The sequence below is a fragment of the Lygodium microphyllum genome, chromosome 15 (genome assembly GCF_053477565.2).
Source record: "Lygodium microphyllum isolate KBCC chromosome 15, Lygodium_microphyllum_v1.1.10, whole genome shotgun sequence".
In the NCBI taxonomy this organism is placed as follows: domain Eukaryota; kingdom Viridiplantae; phylum Streptophyta; class Polypodiopsida; order Schizaeales; family Lygodiaceae; genus Lygodium; species Lygodium microphyllum.
In genome coordinates this window covers 94610412-94628689 of record NC_141149.1, presented here as the reverse complement: position 1 = coordinate 94628689, position 18278 = coordinate 94610412, and the positions used below count along the sequence as shown (strand labels likewise).

Here is an 18278-nt window from a genome sequence, read left to right as displayed (position 1 = left end):
TTCTGTAATGGCATCTGATTCTCTTTCACACATTGTCACTAAAAAGCTTGACAAGAACAACTTCCAAGCATGGAAGTTTAGAATGACGAATTTCCTTATGGAAAAAGGATATTGGGAATTTGTTGCAGGAAATGAAGAAGAACCAGTTCTTCCTGATGTTCCCAATCAACAGCAAATGCAAGCATTTAAAGCATGGCATGAGAGAGCCAGGAAAGTTATGTATTGGTTGTCTATCAGCATTTCAGGCTCTATGATTGTGCATATTCAGGATGCAAGTACGCCAAAGGAGGCATGGGATACTTTGTCAAAAATGTATAGCACAAATACGCAAGCCAGGAAAATGCAGCTCAAGCAAGAGTTGCACAATGTGCAAAGAGAAAATATGAGCATCAATGACTACCACATGAAGGTGAAGAAGATTGCAGATGCACTTGCTTCCATTGGGTCGCCAGTGGAAGATGATGATTTAGTTTCTGTGACCTTGAATGGTCTAGGAAAGGATTATGCATAGTTTCGAACATCCATTTCTGTCCGGGAAAGATTTCCTGATTTTGAGGAGTTGATTGCTCTTCTAATTTCTGAGGAGCAGAGAAATGGTGGTGCATCTTCTTCAGGAGGAACTTCAAAAGAAGCTGTCTTCTACTCAAATGCTGGAAGAGGTAGAGGCAGAGGTAGAGGAGGCCGATTTGGAGGCCGTGGTAGAAATCAGAATATGCAGCAAACTCAAGAAAACCAGTCCTATGGAGGAGGACGTGGTAACTCTAGAGGCAGGGGGAGCCAAAGAGGTCGTGGTGGATGGCAAAGAGGTCAAAATGCAAACAGTAATGTTGAATGCTACTACTGTGGTAAAATGGGTCATATGGCTAAAGACTGCTATAAAAAGCAGAATGACATCATGAACGGAAAACTGCAATAAGAAAATTATGCATCTTCTAATAGACAAGGTGATAATAGAAATGAGCATTTGTTCATGGTGCAGCACATGAACAATTCTGTGACAATTGCAGAAGAAAGCAATGATGTATGGTATGTTGACTCAGGTGCATCAAACCACATGACAGGTCATGCAGAATGGATGGAGGATGCAAGGAAAATGGAAAAACCAGGATTTGTGGAGACTGGTGATGATACTGCACATCCTATTGTGCAGATTGGAAAAATTCCCTTGTCTATGCAGGATGGGAAAAAGAAATACTTGTCCGATGTATTTCATGTTCCGAATATCACCAAGAATCTGGTTTCTATTGGTCAAATGGTTGAGCAGGGCTTGCAGATCAGATTTAATCCTCATGGATGCTTTGTTGAGGATATGAAAAATAAAGGTCACTTGATAGCAAAAGGAAAGAAGAAGGGCAGAATGTTTACATTGGATGCAGACATGCCTGAATTGAGTGCAGCAATGTTTGCACATGGGACTGGTGTAGTTGCAGATATTGATATCTGGCATAAACTCATTGGTCATGTTAATGTACATTGACTTAAATCAATGCAGGCCCAAAACATTGTTGCAGGATTGCCTAAATTCAAGGTTGCAGAAATGCATAAGGTATGTGAAGCCTGTCAGTTCGGAAAACAGGCAAGGAAACCATTTCCTAGACATGTTCAAGAGAGTAAGAAGCCATTGGAATTAATCCACTCTGATGTGTGAACTACTAAAGCTGCATCTCTTGGAGGTTGTCATTATTTTGTCAGTTTTATTGATGACTATAGCAGAAAAGTTTGGGTGTATTTTATGAAAAAGAAAAGTGAAGTTTTTGGGCATTTCAAAACTCTTAAAGCTATGGTTGAAAAAGAAACAGGCCTGCAAATAAAATGCCTAAGGTTAGATGGAGGGGGAGAGTACCTCTCAAATGAGTTTGCAAGGTTCCTGCAGGAGCATGGCATAAAGCAGCAATATTCATGCAGTCATACCCCACAACAAAATGGAATTGCAGAAAGGAAAAACAGGCATATTGGAGAGGTATCTCGTGCCATGCTCAATGAAAAAGACCTGCCAGATTTTTATTGGGCTGAAGCAGTTGCTACAGTAGTCTATATAATGAACAGGACTCCCACTGCAGCAATACATGGGGTGACTCCAGAGGAGAGGTATACTGGTAGGAAACCAGATATTTCTCATTTGAAAATTTTTGGTTGCATTGCCTATGTATATGTGCCAGATGAGTTGAGATCCAAGTTGGATCCAAAAGCTGAGAAGTGCATCTTTATTGGTTACTCTCTGCAGCAAAAAGGGTATAGATGCTATAACCCTTCTACTCGTAAGTTTACAGTGAGCAGAGATGTTGTTTTTGATGAGATGAGTAGCTGGTATAAACCAGTAAATGTGATTGATGATGTAGATGCACAAAATGGTAATGCTGCACAAAATTCACAGCAGTAGTCACAAAATATTAGTGGACCTGGAGCGTCCTCTAGTAGTGGTTCACATTCTTCACCATGGACAGACAGATTGAGATCAAGAGAATCTTCTCAAAGTAATGCAGATAGTGGTATGCAGGTATCACGAAAAGGAAAAGAGAAGGTTGATCAGTCCATGTTTGATGTGAATGCAGGTCACTCTTATGTGGATGGTGAATCCAGTGGCTCAGAACAGAGCATTGATGATGAGTTGGGTATTCCTTCTATTGTTACACCTGGAGTAAGGAAGACCAGGGATGTTTTGAGAGCACCTGGGAGTGAACCTACTTTGCGCAGGTCTACGAGAGCTAGATATCCTGTGGATAGGCTGAAATATGATGGATTTACAGCCATTCACTATGCATATATGGTTAAAGTGATACAGGAACCAGAACCCACTTCTTTTGAGGAAGCCATGGGAAAAGAAAAATGGGAGAAAGCCATGGATGAAGAAATGGATGCCTTGGAAGAAAATGCTACATGGGAATTGGTACCTTTGCCCAAAGGTAAAAATGCAATTGGCTGTAAGTGGGTTTATAAGGTGAAGCACAATGCAGATGGTTCTGTGAATAGATACAAGGCAAGATTAGTAGTCAAGGGGTATGCACAAACATATGGCATTGACTATGAAGAAACATTCAGTCCGGTTGCAAGGATGGCAACCGTAAGAGCAGTCATTGCTATGGCTGCATCAAAGGGATGGTCTTTACATCAGATGGATGTAAAGAATGCCTTCTTGCATGGTGATTTGCAAGAAGAGGTCTATATGGAGCAGCCACCAGGTTATGTGCATGCTGTTCATCCTGAGTTTGTTTGCAGGTTGAAGAAAGCCTTGTATGGCTTGAAGCAAGCACCTAGAGCATGGTTTGACAAGATAGGACAGTATCTTGTCACTATTGGCTTTCAGATTTCCAAGGCAGATTTCTCACTTAATGTGAGAAAAACAGAGAAAGGTATTATGCTACTTGTCATTTATGTTGATGATTTGATTATGACAGGTGACAGTGATGAAGATATTCTTCATGTGAAAATGCTATTGAAGCAGAAGTTTGAGATGAAGGATTTGGGAGAGCTGCGTTATTTCTTGGGCATTGAGGTGATTAGATCACCAAGTGGGATTCAGCTCTTGCAGAGGCAGTATGGATTGGACATGCTGTCCAAATATGGGATGACAGGCTGTAAGCCTATTTCAGTTCCTTTGGAGCAGAATGTGAAGCTGAGCACAGATGCAGGTGAGCTTCTAGAAGACCCTACTATGTACAGACGCATAGTAGGAAGTTTGATTTATATGACTATTACCAGGCCAGAATTGAGCTATGCTGTTGGATTGGTAAGTCAGTTTATGCAGGCTCCAAGGAAACCACATTTGGATGCGGCTAGACGCATACTCAGGTATGTGAAGTCCACATTGCAGTATGGACTATTTTATGAGACTGGGGTTCAGATACAGTTGCATGGATACACTGATGCTGATTGGGCTGGTAGTATTTCTGATAGACGATCTACCAGTGGATATGTGTTCTCTTTTGGGAGTGCTGCAGTCACTTGGAGCAGCAAGAAACAGCCTACAGTTGCCTTGTCGAGCACAGAGGCTGAGTACAGGGGTGTAGCAATGGCTGCATGTGAGGTAGCTTGGTTGCATAAGCTACTTTATGGTATGCATCAGTCTACAGATGGACCAGTTGTCATTTATTGTGACAACATGAGTAGTATACACTTGGCAAATAACCCAGTCTATCATGCTAGAACAAAGCACATTGAGGTGCATTATCACTATGTGCGAGAGAGGGTTTTACTAGGTCTTATTGATCTAGTTTATGTCAGCACAGAGGATCAGGTAGCTGACATATTCACGAAGGCATTGGGCGCAGAGAAGCTGCGCAAGTTCAGAGACCTGCTTGGTGTGCAGGAATTGGGATTGAGCTCGAGGGGGAGTGTTGAGATATCGAGCTCCACTCGTGATACGCCAGGGTGACCGTTGTGTATTTATGTCACCGACTTGTCAGTTGCAGACGCGGTTGGTACACCGCCCATGAATAATAGCTACATGATAGCTATTCTTATCTACTCTAGTTCGTGGCTCAGTTAGTATGCCACCTTAGTTAGTTGAGTTTGGTTTGAGACCCATATATAGGGTTCTTCTATTTCTTTGTATAAGAGTTCTTTTGGCTTACACAACTAAGAAGAGGAAAATTGTTTTTAGCCTCCACCCTTGTGTGTCTTCCCCCATTGTGTAAGCAAGAAAGCTTCAAGCGAGACTCCTTCCTTCTCTCCCACAATCTTGACACAGATATAGCCATAATTGTTGTTTTTAGCATTAGCAGATATGCGAAGAGGACGTGCATTTCCAGGATATGCATTCCACATGCCTATTCAATGCATTATCTTTGTTTGTGCCTATGAGGGAAGAAAAGATCCCAATCTCTGCATTCAAATATCCAGTGGCTCAAACCATCGACTTGTCTCTGCCACTCAAGCATTTTTTGTATAAGGCATTTGTGAACCTCCTGTTCAAGCAAGCTGCTACGCAACGTTGTCAGTTTTGACCTCATTGCTTTGTCTGCACCTATTACAGCATCATCTTTGGTCGCTTCTGAACCTATGTGATAATCTTTGTTTGCTATAGAGTCCTTCTCGCGATGTTTGCATAAACTTTAGGAAAATGTTGCAGCGTTTGCACCACGGAAGCAATTTTGAGTTCCAGTGGACTGGTTTTTCCTGGCGTGCAGTTTTGTAAATTAGCAAGATGTTCTGGCGCATGACTGGCTTGTCCACGACCTCCCCTGTGGAGTCGTTGTTTGATAGAGAGAATTTTACCTTTGAAGAGCTTTTGGATGAAGAGGAGATTATAACATTGCCGTCATCAGCTTCCTCCTCAAAATCGTTGCCCCCCAAACAATTTACAATTCTGTGCCATTTAGATTCCACTGTTTTCCTGTTTCCTCTTGTTCTTGAATGACGACCTTCTTCTTCTTCTTCCTATTGGGATCGAAAGGAGCGATCTCTTAAGCTTTTCCTCTTCTTTGATACTTTCCCCACATTTTCCATTTCTTTTTCTTTTTCAAGGCTTGTTTTTCTTTCCCTAGATTGGATCTAATTTTGCAAGAGCTGCCCCAGCATAGCAAAAGTAACCCAAATGATAATGATGGTCATTATATACTCCAAACCCAAAATCTGCTTCGGAATTTGTTGATCCGTTGCGACTTGTCAATCCTCCCCATCTTTGATAAAAAAGAAAACAATTTCCAACGAAATTTCCATCCATCCAAGGTGTCAATGACTGCACCAAGAAATCCCTAATTGGATTCAGCAGATCGAGACGCCCAGCCTCCTCTACTATCAGTGCCAGCCTGGCAGCACGGGCCAAAGCTTTACCATAGAAATATGAAGAATCAGTAGTGATTGGTTTAAGCTCACTCACATCACGGTCCAATGCCTCAGCAATCAATCTTTGAGACCTAGGATCTATGATGCCCTTTGAAGAATACCAACCCACAGAAATGGGAACTTCATTTAGAATCCAACAATCACCCACCACTCCTATCATTTCACCATCCATGCCATTATAAAACAGAGCAGGACATACACGCTGTAGTTGAGTAGAGGACATCATATCTCTGTGCATTGGGAGACTCAACATCAGCAGCTCCCCCCAACCATATTTCTTCCAATCATACTTTACTTGGAAAGGAACAGACAGATCAGCATGCCCTTGCATGGGATAGGATGTACTGAACCTATCCAAAATGTCTTCAGCACTATCATCCCCTGTAAGCAATACAACTCTTAAAACTCCCTTAAAATTTTGACTTGCAGTGAGGTTTGCAAACAAGTACACACCATCAGAGCTATTTATTAGCCAGGTTTGGCCAATGCTCGTTGTAACCTTGTGCTTGGTGCAACTTTCATCTGATGTAACCTTCAAAACCTCATGAATGGAGGAAATTTTCAACATGGAATACTCATCAAATATTAATGTGACATAAGGAGACCCTCTCACAAGAGGCACTGTGAGTCGACCTGGAAGCTGAAGAGATACACTCAGATCATCATAGTATGACACAACATCCTTGCCAACAATAGTCTTCAAGATCTCTGTGGCATCTGTGTTTCTTTCACCAATTATAGAGTGGCAAAGCACAAAACCTAAATATGTACAAAGTAACAAATGTCACACACACAACTTTTTGGTGGATTTCACACCTCGGATGCGCAGCACTACGACAACACGAATCCACAACAATTTTAAGTGGCCATGGAAGATGAGAATTCAAATTATTTCAAAAGACAATCCTACATAGTGGCTGTAGATTTTCCATAATTTTTTTGAGTGCCAGCTCAAAGCAGGAAAGGTTTCAGGAAGTTCAAGACTTCAAGACGAGCATGTAGAAAGTTCAAGACTTCAAGAGGGGCATGCATAAATTTTCAGTTGCAGAATCGAGCACTGAATGCGAGAGGAATCTGAGGCTAGGGGGTCAAAATAATGGCCAAGATTTGAAAGGGCATAGGCCTTGGGACTATTGGCCCCCAAAATTTCACAATTATAGGGGGGCATTTTTTTAAGGTGTGAAGTAGAGGAGGGGCACCGTCCTCACTCTATGACGATTTTATGGAGAGGGGGGTTTGGAGCCAAAAAGCAATCTATAGATCTGAAGATGTAGGCCTACTTCTTCAAATTTTTGCTCTCTCTCACTGGTCTTCATGTGAGGAATGGTTGCTTGGTTGTGTAGATCAAAAATCTATATTTCTCTCTCCTCTCTCTCTCTCTCCTCCAAGAGACCATTCACACATGCAATAGAAAGAGATCAAGAACAGGATGAAGAATGCTTGTTCGACATGCACCGGATTGATGCAAGATTGAGAGGATGCTGAGAAGTGATGTCAAGTGCTATGTGGAGATTGATGGCAGGTTTGATGATTGTCCATGCATTCAATTTCCATGACCCGAAACACGCAATTTAGCAATACGTCCATTTTATGAAGAAAATTTTCTTGTTTTTGACAGTTTATAGTCCAAATGAAGTGCATATGATATGAAAATTTGTATGAACCTTGTTTGATATGTCTTTGAAGGCTACAAGTGATAGTATGCAAAATTTGTGGTTAAATGTGATCTTTAATAATAATTTAAAGCCCAAAATTTGAAATTTAAGTGGAAAAAAATGATTTTTTCTATTTTGGGTGGGAAAATCATGTTTCTGCAAGATGAAATGAAAGACAATGGTGAATCTAAGCTAGTAGTCCTTATTAGGCTGAATTAGAAAATCAAAAAATAGAGTAGTTATTAAATAAATAAATAGAAAAAATAAAAAAGTAGATTTTAAATGGAAAATATAGATTTTATGCACCAAAATTTTAAAAATATGTTTGTGGATGTATAGTGGGCCTAAGTCATGAGGTTTAGCCTTAGCTTAGCCCCATTTCCATGTTATAGTGCATGATTTATCATTTTTTAGACAACAAAATGATATGAAAACATACTCTACACCTACCACCGCAAGCATAACATTAAATGGTAGGGAGAGAGGGAGATTTATGAGTGGTGATCATGGTTTTTACATCTAATTTATTCGGTGCATTTTGCATATAGATTTTATTTTATTTAAGTGTTAAAGGGCTCAATAGCACGAGTATGCTTGGTGCTATCCCTATGCAATGCAACAAGTATGCTAGTAGTATGAAAACCATAAAAAGAATTGGTTGTGCACACCCATGTTGCTGATTTGATTTAATAAATTGTTTGTGCACTTGTAGGCATTCACCTTTACATTGCATTTCATATACATGATATCAAAAAAGTATGAGCTCCCTCCTGGATTGCATAACACTTGTTGGTTTCTTAAATGTTGACCCACATTGCGAGTGTGAGAAGTCTCAAGCTATAGGGTTAGTACATTCATTTCTTTGGGGACTAATAAAGTGAGGATACAAATTATCTCCTGAAACGATTTTTGTAAAGAGAGGACTACGTGTCGCATGTGTTATATATTTGAATGGCATATCTTAAGGCCAATCTTTGAGGTGTAGGAGAGCCCTAGTGGGTCATGTTAGTCAATCAAGGGGTGCTCATTGTGTATGTTCTAAGGTGCTAGACACCATTATGTTTGGGTACTCCCTATGAGGAGTTGGGAAGGGATATGTTAGACTATAAACAATACAAATGCTTGTTCAAGTTAGCTCAAAGTGTGTAGCCTCCATGGACGCTCCTAGACGCGAGGCGGTGAGATGTTTTGATTGAGCATAAAGGCCCAGCTAGAGCCTTGGATCCTTTGTTGGATCCATTTTTGGTCCAGACAGGTTGTGCATTTGTCTGGAGGTGCTAATAAGTAGTGGTGTCCGAATCTTAATCAATAGGGAGGACTAGTTGATTAGTGTATGCCAAAAGGTAGTGAAATAGATCCAAAAGACTATCGAGCCAAGTTTTAGAAGCAAGAAAAAGTTGAAAGGGCTAGAAAGTGGGTGGAAATTATTAGGAGGTATTCTCCTCAACGGACCATCTCGAGATCTCTACAAGGAAAAACCCTAGTTCCACAAGTAGTTATTTAAGAGAAGGAAGAAACTCTAATACTTTCCCTCTCCTAGTCAGTCATCCCACCTTGAGTGGGATAGTAGTTCCACTAGTTTAGATATCCTTAGCCAATCCAATCATCATCGTGGCACAACCTATTGCAATCCCTATAGGCATGCTAGATTTGCTAGCCTTTGGATTTTCTCTACCCATTTTTAATGGGTTAGTAGAGGAAGATGTGGAGCTCCACATTAATGAGTTCCAAAAGTTAATGTTCAATTGTTGAATTCAAGATGAGGGATATCTAATGATGTTCTTTAATATGACTTTGAAAGAAGGAGTTGCAATATAGTATCACAACCTAGAACCTGGAACCATAACTACAATTGATCTATTTTTTGCAACCTTCCAAGGAGAGTTTGCCCCTAAAAGAGGAGGTCAATATTGGCTATGTGTTTTCAATGTAACACATCAAGAACCTCATGAGAATGTTCAAGTCTATACCAAGAAACTAAAAAAAAGTGTTTCATAAATTACAAACCCATATTTCCATTCCAATTGCTACTCAATTACAGTACTTTTTACATGGGATGGACTTTAATATTTAGATGTAGTTGAGTAGTGTTGCTCTCGTTCATATTAACATTGCTATTACATGAGCAAAGGAGGTAAAGTAACAATTGCAAGCGGCCTACACCTCTAGGGAAAAATTAAATTTGAGTCTTAGACTTGGAAATAATTTGGCATTGACTAATGAAAGACAAGGAACACCCATTACCAATCTGAATAGGAGAGGAAGCATAATGCAGAGTGTGCCCATATGCTACCAGATCCTTCTAATGTGACTATGGTGACAACTAGCTAGATAGCTCCACTAAATAGTGGAGGCCAAGTGACAAACCCTAATGTCATTCCAATTAATCAATAGTAATGGATCTCTAATTAGCTAGTTAGACCAACTGAACATAAAGTAGATGATCGCCGCTATGAGTGTAGTGCATCAAACGCCCTTGGCAAAGTCAAGGACATGATGAAGCATTATATTGATATGACAATGGAACAATATAGACAAATAGGCATAGATGTTAATTTCCTAAAGAAGAAGCAAAACTTAATAGGAAGTTGACATCCTAAAGAGGTGGGTCCATCAGGGTTTCGTTGTAAGTGGTGTGGCTGTCAACACTTCCCCAGTTACTGCCCTAATGTCAAATGTGACATATGTGGGAAGTTCGACCATCTAGCTAGTATTTTCTAGAGTAAGATCAGCTTTCTTTAGCAAGGAAGTATGCAGCCAAGTCTAATAAATCATCGAGTACAAGGGAACAACCTTCAATGTGATGAAGGACCAAAAAAAATACTGCAAAGAGAAAAAGCTACGATAGAGGAGCTACCTAGTGGTAGTGGAGTCAGCCTTATCGAATCTATGCACGTTAATACCACTAAGGATTCCGATTTGTGAGCCATTACAAGAGGATAAAAGGTTAAAGAAGATGATAGGGATAATGTAAAACCTGTTGAGATAAACTCCCATCGAATCCCATGACATCTTTGCCTAGAGCTATGATGAGTTGAGGAGTATTCCTCCCAATTTGGATGTGCATACCATTTCCTTAAAGGAAGGTAGCTGCCCTATGCAACAAAAAGTGAGACATATGCCTCTTGAACTAAGGGATGGATTATTTGAGGAGTTGCAAAAATTGTGTAAGGCTGGCTTGATATTTCCTATGCAACATATGGAGTGATATTCATTGGTAGTTATCAAGAAAAAGAAGAATAATCAAATCCAACTTTTCATAGATTTTAAGGAGCTCAATAAGTAGATGGTCAAAGATTACTATCCAGTTTCATTTATTGACTAGATTTTAGATCAGTTGGCAAGTAGAGATATTTATTCATTCATGGACTCTTTTTTTGGATATAACCAAATTGTTGTTGCAAAGGAGTACAAGTTGAAAACAATATTTATTACTATATTCGAAATCTTTGCATATCATAATATGGCATTTCAATTATGCAATGCACTTGGTTCTTGGCAACATACAACTGATAAGACTTTTGATTATATTTTCCGAGAGGAGTTGAAAATCTTTAGTGATGATCTAGGGGCAACCACCACAAGGGAGAGATAGTTGGTTATTCTAAGAAAATATTTTTCAAGTTGCAAGTAGTTCTGCATTTCTCTTAATCCAAGGAAGTGTGTCTTTGGAGTGACTTATGGATTGCTATTGGGTCATGTGGTTAGCTTGACTAGTATTACGACCAACCCTTTATCAATGCACTAGTAGAGAGAACGTTGCCATTAACGAATCTACTATCCTTCAATTATGAGTTTGTTTGGAGTGACCCATGTGAAGTATCCTTTGAGGATGTAAAGCAAGGAAAAAGTGCCAATCCTGAGAGCACCCAAAAGAGGTGAGGTCTTCTATATATTTTTAGCAGCTACAATACATAACATTAGTTAATGTTTAGCCCAAATTTGGGAGGAGAAGTGGTATCATCGAATTGCATTTGCTAGCTGTAAATTGGGAATATCTTAAATTAATTATAGCTATATGAAGAAGTCGTGCCCTAGGATGGTATTTGTGACAAATAAATTTAGGCATTACATTATTTATAAAAAGGTAGTATTTTATATGAAGGTGGAGGGTTTGAGGCTATTGATAAATAAATTGGAGGCGCATGACTATCTGGAAAAGTGGTTAATCACTTTGCAAGAGTTTGATTATGAAATCAAGACTAACCACCAAAGGTACGGGACATGTTAAATGTCTTGTGGATTTCAAGGAGCCAAATGAAATTTTAGCTAAGGGTCTATTCAAAATTGATATAGCTTTCATTCCATCTTGGTATGTTGCCATAATACACTACCTATCTACAAGGGAGACTAGAGCCACTTTGTCAAAGGCTAAGAAGATGAAAATTAAACAGCAAGCTTTGAAATTTGCCTTGATTGTAGGAATATATATATTAGCAGGGGGTTGATGATGTTTATTATCACTGATGTGTTATGCCTAATGAGGTCACCTTTATCTTGGAAGAGTGTCATGACTCCGCTCTTGTGGAGGACACTTTCTTGGACAGTTGACTACACATAAAGCTTTAAAGAGCTCGATATTGGTGGCCATCAATTTTCTAGGATGCATTTACATTTGTCAAGATATGTGATGTATGTCAAAGACATGATAGTAGGGAGAATAGAAAGCACCCTCTGACTCATATTATGGCTATACTACCATTCAAGAAGTGGGGCATTGATTTCATGGGTCCTATTGCCCCATCATCCTCTATAGAGAAGAGATATATCATAGTAGAAATTGATTATTTTACAAAGTGGTAAGTAGCACAAGCAACAAGGAAGGACAATGCAAAGGAGAGTTCTAGCTTTGTGCTAGCAGACTATCTGCCGATTTGGTCCACTAAAGGAGTTAGTATATCGGATTGCAAAACCCACTTTATGAATAAGGTGATTAAGAGCGTAGCTAAAGCATGATAGATTAAACATAATAAAATAATACCTTATAATCCACATGTGAATGGGCATGTTACAAGTACTAATAAATAGCTTGTGGGTATTCTATAGATAGTATCAGAGAAGAAATGAGATTGGGATAAGAAGTTAGTTTATGGCAAGCAGTGTGTACTACCCCCACAAATCGAGTTATTGACCATAAGATTTGCAATTAACCATTCTTTCAGGAACAAAGATACACTCTTTGAGCACTTTACAACTTTAGCACATCTCAATGAGATCAAATTGCAGAGTCTGTTACATCAAGAGATAGCTAAGCGTCGAATGAAGCAATTTCATGATTTAAAAGCAAAGAAGTATACATTCAAGAAAGGGTAGTTACTTTTATACTATGATGCACGTAGCGAGCTATTTCTTGGGAAACTAGAGCCTAAGTGGGATGATCCCTACAAAATAGTTACAGTAGAGAAAAATAAGTCCACAACAGTACTAGCAGATTTGCATCCCCTACTTAGAACACACATATTTGGAACAAAGATACCATCAGGGAAGACTTGTTTGGTGGAGCAAAGGTTATAAAGTGATTGAGCAAGAGGATTGGCCATTTGTTTGGGAGATCAAAGCCTTTTGCCATCATGGCTTAAGGATTTTGATGAGCATCCATGTTGGATTCAATGAAGAAGGTGGGATAGAGCCTTTGGCTCATGCTCTGAATATGCTGAATTTTGACTATCATAGTTACGAATAAAGAAGCCAATGATGGCCAGATTCGTGAACCCTTTATGGACATATATATTATAATTTGATGGAGCATCCAGGGGTCCCAATAAGAAAGGGAGTATTGGGGTAGTCATTAGAGATCCTCGGCGTACAAACACACTGAAATTAGCTACCTACCTTGGGGTAGGATTTACTAATAATATGGAAAAATATAAAGGCATGATCATGGGACTAAATATTGCTAAGAAATGTGCTATTTACTAGTTATTAGTAAAAGGGGACTCCTAGTTGATTTTAAATCAATTGAATAGGATGTACAAAATGTGGAATCCCATTCTTTGTATGTATTATCGTGCTGCTATGAACCTGATTAACAAGTTTGAGAGAGTGTCTCTTCAGCTAGTTCTATGATATTGGAATCAGTTTACCAATTCATTAGCAAATTATGCTTATGAAGAAGACCTATTTTTCAAATGTGGTCCTAGTTTAGATATCTTCATTGATAATGAGAGAGGTCGTGATCAATTATGGGGACTATTATCAGAACATGATGTATATGGCAGGTGATGGTTAGTATGGGTATTGCAAAGAGCAGACAATACCTATTTATTGTTGTTATGTTGGACCCATAGTGTGGTCAACCAAAATTTTATGCGCACACATCTTATTATATACGCACGAGCTATGAGTCATAATCTGATGCATCTAGTTTAGGCCTAGGAGCCCTCTTTTCTCCTTGGAATAGAGTGTCTTGTTGTATGTGAGTACCACTCCAAGCAAGGATGTGTATAAGCTATATTAGAATTTTTTTCTTTAGGACAAGAGGGCCATTGTTTTGGATGCACAATGTTATATTTCATTAGGCCAATAGGGCCATCTTGATTGTTGCGAAAGTTGTATTTTGTTAGGCCAAGAGGTTCATCTATCTATTTGGTCTAGGTGCGGTTAATGTTTTCTTTTTTTAGTGTTGTACCGAACTGGTTTGATAGAGTGCCTAGAGAAAGCCTCTTTTTGCGCCAACGCCTCTTGTGGCCAAGTTGATGTGATATCCTTCCTTTATGAGTTCTTTTCTTTTATGTTGAATTGTTATGTGTATCTATGGGGATTTTTCTTTCTTTTGTTGGGGATTGGCCATCAATTAGGCATGAAGTCCCAAAATTTAGATTATGTGTGTTTGGGGAGGTCCAAGTAGTTGTCTGCCTCCTATAAAGACATTGTCGAACACTCTAAGAACTCTTTTAGAAGGTAGTCCTAGTGACCCTATTCTACTAGCCTACTAGGCAACTGTTTCTAGGAGTTTTTGTTAGTTGTGAGGCAGCTAGAGAACCCTACCAAAATAAAAGAAAAAGAAGAAACAATGCATATATTTGAATTCTATAGTATGCGGAGGTGTGTAAAAAGGGGTTCTAACCCCTAAACAAAAGGAAATGAAATGAAATGAAAGGAAAATGGAAGATTAGATAATCATTGTCTTGTGGAGGCCTCGTAGGTTTATGGGGATGAGTAGAGTCGGGGCTAATGCCTTGTCTCCTTAGGGGTGATGTCTAGTTGGATAAAATAATTAAGGATCGTTGGAGTGAAAATAAAAGTTATCGGAAGAAAAATGTTTAAGTATCACCTTGTGAGGCACTCGTAGGTTCTTGGATACTGAATCAGGACCTGGGGTTGATATACTGTTCTCCTTGGATCACTACACTCAACTCCCTCCTTTTTACATGCTGGAGTATCAAGTCTTGAAGTACATAAAAAGTGATGAATCAAAGTATCTGAAAATGAAAGACTAGGCTATAGGAGTCCTTGCCTAGTAGAAGCTCCGAGTCGTCCATTTGACCTAGGGTACGTAGGTAGTTTAGACCACCACTTAGGATGACTTCTTTGATAGTTCTTTTTAGCTTGTCTGTGTTGGAGCACTTAGTTATAGCGACTAGCTTTGGATCTCTATTAGATTATACTTGGTCTATCCCTTGTGGATTTTCATGCCTTGATTTCTTCAGGGGGTTGGGCGAGAGCTATGTTTGTGTTTTGCTATGTATTCTTTTTTGAAGCAGCTTGATGCTCTTTATAGTTTCTTTATGTGCAAATAAGTTCTTGAATTCGACAGGTTGAGTCACCCTATCCCATAGTTGCCAATGAAAGTGGAATTTTAAGCTAGAGCAAGGGCCAAAGACATATCAAATTATGCCATTTTAAGGTAGAATTTAAAGACCGACGGTAGCGGAAGACGTGGATCCAACAATTCTAAGTAGTCGTGGAAGATGATAATTCAAATTATTTTAAAAGATAAACCTTTGTAATGGACCCAAAATTTTCATAATTTCTTTTAGTCTTGCATAGAAGCAAGACAAGTTATCAAAAGTTTAGGACCAAGACAGACACACAAAATCTTTCAAATGCAGAATCGGACACCAGATGCATGAGGAACTAGAGGCCACAAACTTTGGGGGGGGGTCAAAAATGTGGCCAAGATTTGAAAGGGCATACAACTTGGGGACATTGCCCCCCCAAAATCTCACGATTAGTGGGGGAGCTAGAGGGGGAGGGAGGGACCATTTTCTATTCATGCATGAAGCAAAGGAGGGGGGCCCATCTTAAAGCCATGACGATTTTGTGGAGAGGGGGGTTTGGAGCCAAAAAGTAACCCATAGATCTAAAGATGCATGCCTACTTCTCTCATTTTTCACTCTCTATCGCTGGTCTTTGCATGAGGAATGGATGCCTAGTTGTGAAGTTCAAAAATCAATATTTCTCTCTTCTCTCTCTCTCTCTCTCTCTCTCTCTCTCTCTCTCTCTCCTCCTAGAGACCATTCATACGATCAATAGAAAGAGAAGAACGGGATGAAGAATGCTTGTCCCGATTGATGCAAGATTGAGATAATGCTGAGAAATGATGTCAAGTGCTATGTGGAGATCAATGGTGGGTCCGATGACTATCCATGTATTCAATTTTTGTGACCTAAAACACGTAATTTAGCAATATGTCCATTTTATGAAGAAAATGTGGCAATATGTGGAGATCAATGGTGGGTCCAATGACTATCCACGCATTCATTTTCTGTGACCAAAAACACAGCAATATGTGGAGATCAATGGTGGGTCCGATGACTATCCATGCATTCAATTTCTATGACCTGAAACACATAATTTGGCAATATGCCCATTATATGAAGAAAATTTGCTTGTTTTGACAATTTATGGTCCAAATGAAGTGCATATGGTATGAAAAATTTTATGAACCTTGTTTGACATGTCTTTGAGGGCTACGAGTGATAGCATGCAAAATCCATAGTTAAATGGGGTCATTATTAATAATTCAAAGCCCAAAATACGATATTCAAGTGAGAAAAAATGGTTTTTTCTGTTTTTTTTAATGAAAAAATAATGTTTTTGTAGGATGAAATGAAAGATAGTGGCGAATCTCAATAATCAAGACCAAGTGAGGGAGGTCCCTCCCATTTGTGAAGGGGCATTTTATATCTTGGTGGTGACCCTTATGTGTGGTGAAGCCTACATGGATCACCACCAAGAAAGGCAGGCCCATCCTAATTTGTAGAGAGTCCCCATATAGATTGGTGGTGACCCTTGTGTATAATGAGTCCCCCATGGGTCACCATTAAAACCAGGGAGGCCCCTCCTAGTTGTGAAGAGATCCCGTATTTCTTGGTGGTGACCCTTGTATGTGATGAAGCCCATATGGGTCATGACAAAGCAAGGGACGGTCACCACCAAGCAAGGGAGATCAAGCATAGTCATGGAGGGCCCCCATATCATGTATTGGTAACCCGTATGTACAATGAAGCCCCCATGGGTCACAATTAAGTGAGGAAGTCCCCTCCCACCACCAGTGGAGAGCCCTCATATTTCTTGGCAATGACCCTTCTGTGCCATGAAGCCTATATGGGTCAGCACCAAGTGAGAGAGGTCCCTCTCACTTACAAAGGGACCCTATATCACTTGTGGTGATCTTCATGTCTGGTGAATCTTGCATGGGTCACCATCAAGAAAGGGAGGTCACTCCTAGCTATGAAGATATCCCATATCACTTGATTGGTGACCCTCATATGTGATGAAGCCTGCATGGGTCAATAGCAAGCCAGGGAAGTCCCTTAAACTTACAAAGCGACCCTGTATCACTTGGTAGTGAACCGTCTTGTATAATAAAGCCCATATGTGTTAGAACTAAGCGAGTCCCCTACCACTTATAGAGGGTCCCCATAGGTGACCCTCATTTATGGTGTACGTGAAAATTTATTTAGGAGGTTTTTTAGCTCCATGAAATTTTTTACCCTTTTTGCTTCTTTTTCTTTTATGAATAAGAAACAAGATGAAGTATGAGCTGGCGTTTGAGGAGGATATGGAGGAGACCCTACATGAAAAGCTTGTTATATTTCTCTACAATGCACGCTCTCATTCTCATAGTCCTAAGTTTTTGTAGATGTTTAGTTCACTGCTTCCTATTGAGAATGTTTTGTGTTCCTATGTGAATGTGTTGAATGTCCACATGGAGGAATGACAAAGAAAGGGCACAAAAAAGAGACATCTCTTTCATGCTACATGGGCAAATGAGATCATACAAAGGTATATGTATATGTGCAAATACTATTTTATGTGATGTATTGCGAATACAACATGCAAATACATGCATGCATCTCTTTCACAAATAAATCAGCAAATTCTCATTTTGTGAATGCATTATGAATCCATGCTTATATCTATGTCATAGGATTCATCTCCAACAAACCTCCACAAATGAGGAACATGAAGAGAATGGATGGGTGCTTCTAGTTGTAAGATCCAAAGGATACAACCTACCATTAGTCCATAGTTTGATATTCTTTATGCCCTTTAATCTCATTGCTTCCAAGGTACTTGATGTGTTAGTCGAAACTTTGTTTCTTTTGTGAATATATATACTCATCATTCAAATCGATATGAAGGTGGTATGGACATTTATGGTTATCCATGCTTGCAATTGAGTTGCTAAAACGTGATCCAAGCTTGCAATTTGATGTGGTTTACAATCCCCCAAAATGAAAATTTGAAAGTAAAGAGAGACTACTTTGAGGGAGTCATTGAAGCATGTAGGAAGTTTCTAAGTAGTGGTGAGCCATTAAAGGTGACAAGTGCATGTGATATCTTTGAAGTTCACCATCAATGAATGATAGAAAAGGAAAGTAACAAGGTAAA

At 39.4% G+C, this 18278-nt stretch overlaps 1 protein-coding gene across 1 annotated transcript; it reads right to left on the bottom strand.

The window, feature by feature from the left end:
• Positions 1–5479: 5479 nt before the first annotated feature.
• On the bottom strand, positions 5480–9283 carry LOC148024782 (glucan endo-1,3-beta-D-glucosidase-like). The gene is made up of 2 exons (XM_087693615.1): positions 9274–9283; positions 5480–6543 (listed from the first exon to the last, which is right to left on the bottom strand). Exons 1-2 carry the CDS (start codon positions 9281–9283, stop codon positions 5480–5482), a joined length of 1074 nt encoding a protein of 357 aa, XP_087549741.1.
• Positions 9284–18278: the final 8995 nt, after the last annotated feature.